This window comes from Lactuca sativa, chromosome 2 (genome assembly GCF_002870075.4).
Source record: "Lactuca sativa cultivar Salinas chromosome 2, Lsat_Salinas_v11, whole genome shotgun sequence".
NCBI lineage: Eukaryota > Viridiplantae > Streptophyta > Magnoliopsida > Asterales > Asteraceae > Lactuca > Lactuca sativa.
The window spans coordinates 88,390,893-88,400,637 of NC_056624.2; the positions used below are offsets into that span (position 1 = coordinate 88,390,893).

The following is a 9,745-nucleotide window of genomic DNA, read 5'->3' on the forward strand; positions in this document are numbered from 1 at the left end:
TATCTAAGCTGATATAAAAGAATATTTTCTAACAATTGGTATCAGAGCTTGTGTGATTTACCTTGAAATTTTTGTCGAAAAACTTTTGGTTATAGCGTTTATAAACCTTCCATAAGTATTTCTTTAAAAATTTCATTTTAATATCACTTTTTCAAAATCCTTTAAAAAAAATCAAAAAAATGTCTTTGGCAAATTACTCCAACATAAACTCTGTCTCCATTGCAAATAGCTTAGGATCTGGTTCACGGGCACCCATACTTATTCTTGCAGAGTATAATTCGTGGGTTGGCCGTATGAACCTTCATCTTAACGCTATAAATGAAGATATCTGAAAGTGTGTAGAAGGAACATATATTACTCCAGAAAATATGGCTACTCTTGCTACAAATCAAGCCACTCAAACCGATATCATAAGAAAGTTGGAGCTCCAAGCCAAAAAGGAACTTGTGTCTGGAATACCTCACAGTATTCTAAGTCAAATGGATGACATTATGCTGTTAACCGTAAATCAAATTTGGGAAAATTTGAAAAATCATTTTTGTGGAAATAAAAGAATTATCGGAAACAAAAGAACATCTGTTTTGAATGAATTCGATAATTTCAAAATGCTTTCATCAGAAACCATCCATGATGCTCACGATAGGTTCAATCTTATTATGGTCAAAATGAACAATTTGGGTATCAAAAAGACACAACACGAGATAAATCTCAAGTTTTTAAACAATCTTTTCGAAAGCTGGAAAATGGTTAAACTCATTATTCAGGGAAATCCAGCTATTCATACAGAGACTTTGTACAATTTGTATGGAGAACTTCAATCGTATGAATCCTCGATTGACCCACCAACCACTACAGCTTTTGGAGGACCACTTGCTCTTGTGTCCACAACTTCACAAAACCGAACACCTTTAAATGATCAAAACTTTAATCATTTTAATCAGGCTACATCTTTTCAAAACCAAACCTTCCAGTCTGATTCGAATGATGAAGCAGATTATCAATAATTGCGTGCGTTGGTTGCAAACAAAAATCTCTAGAGATTTATCCCAAATCATGGTCAATCAAATTTTAGACCAAACTTTCAAAACAGACCATCTTTTGGACAAAATAACCCAGGTTTTCAACCAAGACCATCTTTTGGACAAAATAACCCATGTTTTCAACCAAGACCATCCTTTGGACAAAACAACTCAGTTTTTCAACCAAGACCCTACTTTGGACAAAATTCTCAAAGACCTTCTTTCCATAATAACTCAAACCAAAGTTTTCAAAACCAGGGATTTCAAAACGATCCCAACTCAGGTCATAATCACAATCCAAACAATAGTTTTCAAAATCAAAAAGTTGGCTTCCAAAGTCAAGGTTACAACAATCAAAACAATGGTTTTCAAAACAACCATAATTTTGGATTCCAACAAAACCATTCTCAACCTTCCCAACAAACCCAAAGTCAAGCACCTGAAAGACTTCCGATTAAAAGTCAAAAGGATGACAGTGATGAAGAAGTGATCATTTGTCACAACTGCAAAGGAACAAATCACTATGCCAGAGAATGTCGAGCCAAAAACAAAACCAAAATCAAAGACTCAACATACTATGCTCAAAGAGCCGATGAACTGAAGAAACTGGAAAACCAAGAAAAACAAAGAGCATTGATGGCAATCCATGAACCAAACATGGAATACTGGCCAACTTCTGATGACGAAGCTGACAATGAACCAACACAATCAAACTTCTGCTTCGTAGCTGGTGTTGACATACCTTCAAGAGCTCCCAACATCATAGAACAGGTATAGTCTATGATCTCTGAACTTGGTTTTTCCAAAACAATTTTTGAGTCCCACATAACCAAAATTGAGACTAGTCTGGAAGCTGATCTCAAAACATATCATGACACAATGGTCAATTATGATATTTGCAAATCTGAGTTACAAACCTTGCAACTCAATTTTGGAGAATCAACAAGAACGAAAAGCAGATTGGAAAGAGATGTTGAAAGAAAATCAGAAGATTATAATCACGTCTTGGAACAATTAAATCAGACCCTAATTCAGAAAAGGGATTTGGAACTAAAAAATCAGTCAGTCATTTCTTCTGAAATAAAAGATGTTTTAGAAATGGAAATCCTTCAGTTGAAACAAGACTTTCAAGAATCAACTGACAAATACAATGTTTTAAATGAAAAATTGACTGATTCTTTAAAACAAATCAATTCTCTTGAAACCGAGAATAAAAGACTAATATGGAATATGGATTCTATCAAAGTTGCCTGAAAACTAAGTGATGATATTTTCACCAAGGAAAACACCTTAGGAAATGGCAAAATTGATACGAATTATAGACCAGGAATTGGAAGAGAATCCTTTGAAATTGAACAAGCAAAACAAGGAAACATGACGAATTGTGAAAACTCTGAATCTACTCTACCTGATCTTTTCACATCTGTTAATGAGGATGATTCAGATGAGTGGTAAATTCTGAAACAGACTCTGCAAGTTCTTTAACTCACCAAATCAAACATACCGATGGAACCACTAAACTCAAAAACTTTTTGAATGGAGAAAATTCCTCTTATGAGGATGGTAGTACTTATATACCAACTGTTTTTCCTACAATGACTTCATCAATTGTTGGAAAAACTAGTCTGGGACAAAAATACTCCAAGAAACAACAAACAAGCAAAAAATCCATTCAAGTCACCAAAACCCCACTTATCAAGCCAAACATTTTTGAAAACCAACCAAAGAAAGTTAAACCCTATGTCATACCTCATAAACAGGTTTCCAAACAAAAACCAAAACCTTTTCAAAAACCTTTTGAAAACCGCTTTCAAGATATCACTTTAAATCATTCAAGGAACTTTCAAAAACCATCACATCAGAAAGTTTCAAACCATCATCATCAAAAAGCTTTTCAAAATCGCCCATCACATCCCAGATATGAAGAAAGCTTTTCAAACAAACCTTCACATCTAGGATATCTTTCACCAAATCACAGATCTTATCAACCCACAGGTTTTCAAAAACAAATAACATTTTGGGTAAAATTGATGGATCAAATCAAACCTCAACCATTCCATCGTCATAAAGCAAACCATTACAATAATGTGATGTCAAATGATGAAAGAAATTCATCAAGCAAAGCACCCAAAATAACAACTGACAAACCAGGACCCATTCAGATTTGGGTACCTAAACTTTCTGTCTGATTGCAGGTACTTAATGCTGGAGAACCTAATGATGATACATGGTATATTGATAGTGGCTGCTCCAAGCATATGACAGGAAATCGGAACTACTTACGTGACTTCAAACCTATACAAACCAATCAAGATGTTACCTTCGGCAACAACATGAAAGCAAAAATCATAGGTTATGGAAACATAACAAATGGTAATTTTACCATAAAGAAAGTTGCCTTCGTCGATGACCTGAAACACAACCTCATCAGTGTTTCTCAACTGTGTGATAACAATCTTGAAGTTCTTTTCACCAAACAACGAAGCTTGATCATGGACGCCAAAACCAAAGATGTTATAGTTGATTCTGACTGTGCTGGAAATATGTATCCACTTGACATGGATCTTATCTATGGTAAACCTGATATATGTCTGCTATCTAAAGCCCCAGCATATATTAGTTGGTTATGGCACCGCCGCCTTTCCCATCTAAACTTTGGGTACATCAACAAATTAATCGGCGATGATCTTGTTCGAGGGCTACCACTTCTGAAGCTTGATAACGAAACTCTTTGTGCCGCATGTGAAAAAGGAAAACTTTCCAAATCCACTCACAAAAGCATCTCAGAATCTAGCATATCCGAACCACTAGATTTGTTGCACATAGACCTTTGTGGCCCTGCCAAAACCCAAACCATACAAGGGAAGAAGTACATTCTTGTTGTCGTTGATGGTTTTCGTGGTTTACTTGGGTCTTTTTCTTAAGACTAAAATCAGAAGCACTTGAAGAGATGATCAACTTCATCAAACAAATCGAGCTGAAGCTGAAACGACCTGTTCGAAGAATCCGAAGTGATAATGGTTTAGAGTTCAAAAACAATACTCTAGATTCATTTCTCAAAGACAAAGGAATTGAACATAACTTCTCATCCCCATACACTCCACAACAGAACGGTGTTGTCGAAAGAAGGAACCGAAATCTATGTGAAGCTGCAAGATCAATGCTTATCTTTGCTGACCTGCCACAATACTTCTGGGCAGAAGCAATAGCCACAGCTTGCTACACTCAAAATTGTTCCTTAATCCATAAACATCTTCATAAAACACCATATGAAGTCATTAACAACCGAAAACTAAACATCAAATTTTTCCATATTTTCGGTTGTTGATGCTTCGTAAAGAATAATAAAGATCACCTTTCAAAATTTGAATCAAGGTCGGACGAAGGAATTTTCCTTGGTTACTCTTTTTCTTCAGCTGCTTATCGAGTACTAAACAAATGTACTAGAGTAATTGAAGAAAGTACCGATGTTCATTTTGATGAATTTTATGTTAGGAAATTGGATCGTGAACATTTTGGTTCAAAAATGATTGAAAATATTTTTCAAAATCCAATTCAACAAACACCTTCTCCTGACATAGACATTGAAATCGATCTTGATTTGCTTTCTGAACAACCAAAAACCGCTTACAATTCTGAACTTCTAACTACTTTAATTGACCCTACAGGAACACCCAGTGAAGTAATTCCACAAACAAACCAAAATGATGCAAATCAATTAGAGGGGGAATGTCACACCCCAAAACCACGAACGGCGGAAACGTTCAGGGGTGGAGGACGTCATGTACAGTATCACAACAGTGTAATATAATAAACAAGCAACAACATCATCATTTGCATTATAAGTAAACTTTTAATACATATGTGTTCTTTCATTGTAGTAAGACACCAAAAATATACAATCAAAATAAAAGACGAGACTTTTCTGCTCCGTCTTCTCAAAACCTGGCCTCCGTACCTGTCTACTGATGACCTGAGAATACAAGTTATTTTGAAAGCGAGTATCAGCTTTAAAGCTGGTGAATTCAAAAGAAATGAAGTGTCGTTGTCTTGCTTATGAAAATCTGTTATGAAGGCCACGTAAACCTTTAAATGAAAATGTTGATGTAAGTATGAAATCCCTAGAAAAACCCTTATTTTCTATAAGTATGAAATGTAGTCTTCTACCAAGACCCGAATGTTTTGTTATGACAATGTAGTCTTCTACCAAGACCCGAATGTTTTGTTTATGACTATGTAGTCTTCTACCAAGACCCGAATGTTTTGTAAGTAAAATGATAGTTTTTCCTTTCTATTGACTAGCACTAGAAGTGCTTAGTCTAACTCATCGTTTATGTGAATATATCACAAAATAAAGTAAAGTAGGAAAAATATAATCATGCAAGTGTTATCCCTGAGTGACCAGAATTAACACGACATCGCCGAAGCGAAAGATAGACCCTATGGACATCCGAAGAGTGTCCCCTCATCCTCTGTAGCGGCAGCAGGGTGGAAGGAGGATTAGTCCCATAACAGCGTTAACCTAATGATCCTTCGAAGATTCACATCTCATCCACTGTTGCAACAGTTGGACAGAGGGATGGTTAGTCCCATCACTAACTACTAAATAAGTGACAGCCTTAGACATCCGTAGACGTTCATCGACCACTGGTGCTAATCAGTGGGATTCGGAATGGTAAGTCCCGCCGAAATATCCCATTGAACCGGGATAGGAAAGACAATTTACACAGTAAGTACTAATAAATCATCCTATTAGTTCTAAGTACAAGTATCCAAGGTAAGTAAATACAGGATAATGCACCTATGAAGAAGTGTTCCTGTATGGTATTCATGTAAGTGTGTTCATGTAACAGGTAAGTATATGTAAACATATTCATGTATCATGTAATCCTAAGTACGTGTACTCATGTATCATGTAAGGTATTAGTATAGACTCATGAATGAACTGACTCTTGTGTGATTCCTTGTAGCAGTAATAATGTTTGATATCTTCTAACTATCCCTATGATAATTAACTGGAGAGTAAGTGGTTGTTCAAGTAGATTTATGCACCCTCGATACACCAGGGTGTGGGAAAACTGAACGAAGGATGAAAACTATAATCTCTAACATATAAATGAACATATGCGCATAAGTATAGTTTGATTCAAGAAGGTAAAATAATGGTTTTGCAAGATATCTAGGAGTTTTGAACAATAATTAAGAATGACTTGATGTCATTTTAATAAACATTTCAAAACTAATACTTTTGTTATCAAGGTATTTTAAGATAGAAAACCACTTCATGTGTCACGTTTTGAAATATGTGAAATCTACTGAGTGAAAACATAGTTATAAAATACATAAGATTGATTTACTAACATATTGTTTTCTACTTGTATTCCCCCCCCCCCAATTAAAGCATTTAAAATCATTTAAAACATTGATTAAGGGGTATGAACTCACATGTAGTTGGTGATTGGGATGAACCGAACGGTATAGGATAGCTTGGTGTCAAGCGAGGACTTGTACACACACTACGATCCTAATGAACATATAACCACACATATATGCACTCAATTAGACTCAAATGACTAATTGATAATGTTAAGACATCCTAGACATAATAAACACTTTATATAAGTGTTTTAAGCCCTAAGGATTGCATCTAAGCTATTGTGGGACAAGGTACTTGTTTTTACGGTTCCAAAGGACCCCATATATGAGTTTACTCCTCATATACTAACACACATGGAGTTTACGGCCGTAAACTCCCAACCATGGGGTATTTGTGTGTTTAGAAGTCCCAAATGCTTTCTAGAATTATTCTAACTTGGTGGTTCCATCCTTGAAGGGGTTTAAGGTCTAGAAACACTCCATTTAGGAGTTTATGGCCCTAGGGCCATTCCCCTTAGAGTTTACGACCGTAAACTCTAAGTATGGTGTGTTTTTGTTGTTTTCAAGCCTCATGCATTTGAAGGATAGGTTCTAGTCAATTGGTTAAAGCTAATGAGGACCCTAGGCACACTTTGGTGCCTTTGTTTGGTGTTTAAGGCCTAGGAGCATTACCAAGGCCGTAAACTCACTTCAAGAGGTGATTTTGATGCTTTCAAGTCTCTTGCACATGTGGTATTGGTTCTAGGCTTTTATTCCAAGCATATGAAGGCATTAGGCACACTTTGGTGCCATCCTTTCATGTTTACGGCCCAAGAGCAAAGCCTTGGCCGTAAACTCACTTTGATAAGTGATTTTGATGTGTTTTGGTCCTTAGATTAAGTGGGAAACAATTCCATGTAAAGGTATAGGGCTTTAGGTGCCTTAATAACACCCTTTAGTCCATTTCTATGGAGTTTACGGCCTAAGATACACTTGGGCCATAAACTCTCATTTGTTTGTGTTCTTTGATGTGTTTAAGGCCTTAGATTAAATGGGAACTAGCCTTGATAAAAGTCTTAAAGCTTTAGTGGCCTTAAAACATCATTTTGAGTTCAAAAAGGGAGTTTACGGCCTAAGCAACTCTTGGGCCGTGAACTCCCAAACTTGGGTGATTTATGGTTGTTTTCTTGTCCCTAACACACATACATATGAGTCTAAGGCAGTTTTATAACACAAGGTTCGGTTTTGGCTTTGTTTCGGGAGTTTACCGCCCAAGAACACCTTGGGGAGTAAACTCCTAGATCTAATGATTTAGCCATCTAAATCATGTTATAAGCACCTAATAAGCATTCTAACACTACTAGAAAGAGTTACTCACGTTTTGGTATAAAAACCCGAAGATCTGTGAGAGAGAAAATGGCTTTTCTCTAGTTGGAAATGTGAATAATGAATGAATTTGGTTCAGAATTCTATTTATAGTCCTGAGATATTTTGGCAGAAAATATTTTTATTCCTGAAATGATCTCTAATATAATAGAGTGTTAGAATAACAGTGTTGCACAAAACCCCAGTGCACCCACTCTCCTGATATTTCTTGAAGTGTAAACCCTGGATTACTCAAACTTACGCGAAAAAGTCTGAAAATTAACTGTGACTGCTATAACTTCTATTGAAGTGATATAGTTTGTACAAAATGGAAATTTCGGGTTGTCACATCATCCCCCCGTTAGAAGGAATTTCGTCGCGAAATTAGAATTTAAGCAAATAAGAAGTTACAAATAACTAAGTGAAAAGGTGAGGGTATTTCAGTTTCATTTGATCCTCACGTTCCCAAGTGAATTCCGGTCCACGCTTTGCGTTCCAGCGTACCTTCACTATCGGGATACAGCTCTGCTTTGTTTGCTTGACCTCTCGGTCCATGATCTCTACTGGTTCCTCCACGAAGTTGAGGCTCTCGTTGATCTCGATCTCGTCGAGTGGAATAACAAGAGTCTCTTCGGATAGACACTTTTTCAAGTTTGACACGTGGAAGGTAGGATGTACGTTACTGAGTTCGTGCAGTAGATTGAGCTTCTAAGCTACAGGGCCGATTCTCGCGTGAATCTCGAAAGGCCCTATGTATCTTGGATTGAGCTTCCCATGCTTTCCAAAGCGTATCAAGCCCTTTCAGGGTGAGACCTTCAGTAGGAATCGGTCACCCACCTGGAACTCCAATGGTTTCCTACGCTTGTCAGCGTAGCTTTTCTGTCGGTCTCTAGAGGCTTTCAATCGTTCACGAATTTGAACGATCTTCTCTGTCGTTTCCCGAATGATCTCTGGACCCGTGAGAGTGCTTTCGGGAAGTCGTCCCTTAGCTAACTGGGTATCACCCACTTCAGCCCAGCACAGAGGGGATCTGCACTTTCGGCCATAGAGGGCCTCGAATAGAGCTGCCTTTATGCTCGTATGATAACTGTTGTTGTAGGAAAATTCAAAAAGGGGTAAATGGGTATCCCAAGCTTCTCCAAAGTCAATCACACAGGCACGCAACATATCTTCTAAGGCTTGGATAGTTCTCTCACTTTGCCCGTCGGTCTGTGGATGGTAGGCTATACTCATGTCCAACCTAGTTCCTAGGGAACTTTGTAATGACTGCCAGAACCTCGAAGTAAATCTACTATCTCGGTCAGAGATGATAGATAAAGGAATTCCATGCAGCCTTACAATCTCCCTAATGTAAGTTCTGGTAAGTTTCTCCATCTTGTCTATTTCTTTGATCGGTAGGAAGTGTGCAGACTTGGTCAGTCTGTCGACGATGACCCATATGGAATCATGTCCACCCGTCATCTTGGGCAACTTGGTTATGAAGTCCATAGTGATCCGCTCTCACTTCCATTCGGGTATCTCCGGTTGTTGTAGAAAACCGGAGGGTTTCTCGTATTCGACCTTGACCTTTGCACAAGTAAGGCATTTACTCACGAAGGTAGCAATATCTGATTTCATGTTAGGCCACCAGTATAACTTTTTAAGATCCAGATACATCTTATCTGAACCCGGGTGGACAGAATAATGAGTGTTGTGAGCTTCGGTCATGACCAAGTCTCTGAAGCTACCGTGTTTCGGTGTCCAGATCCGATCCATGAGGTATAAGGCTCCGCCACCCTTGATTTCTAAGTTCTTATCCATCCCTCTAAGGGATTGATCACCCGCCACGTTTTCAGGTTTCAAAGCATCGAGCTGATCCTCCTTTATTTGCGTGGACAAGTGTGAATGGATAGTTAGAGTCAAAGATTTGACTCTACGACCAGTATATTCTTTCCGACTTAGGGCGTCGGCTACTACATTGGCTTTACCCGGATGATACCAAATTTCGCACTCGTAATCACTAAGTA

General features: G+C 37.7%; 1 protein-coding gene across 1 annotated transcript; it reads left to right on the forward strand.

Annotated features, from left to right (window-relative positions):
- Nucleotides 1–1,655: 1,655 nt before the first annotated feature.
- On the forward strand, nucleotides 1,656–3,943 carry LOC128132337 (uncharacterized). The gene is made up of 2 exons (XM_052768862.1): nucleotides 1,656–1,790; nucleotides 3,215–3,943. The coding sequence occupies exons 1-2, from the start codon at nucleotides 1,656–1,658 to the stop codon at nucleotides 3,941–3,943; spliced, it is 864 nt and encodes a 287-aa protein (XP_052624822.1).
- The last annotated feature ends 5,802 nt before the right edge of the window (nucleotides 3,944–9,745 follow it).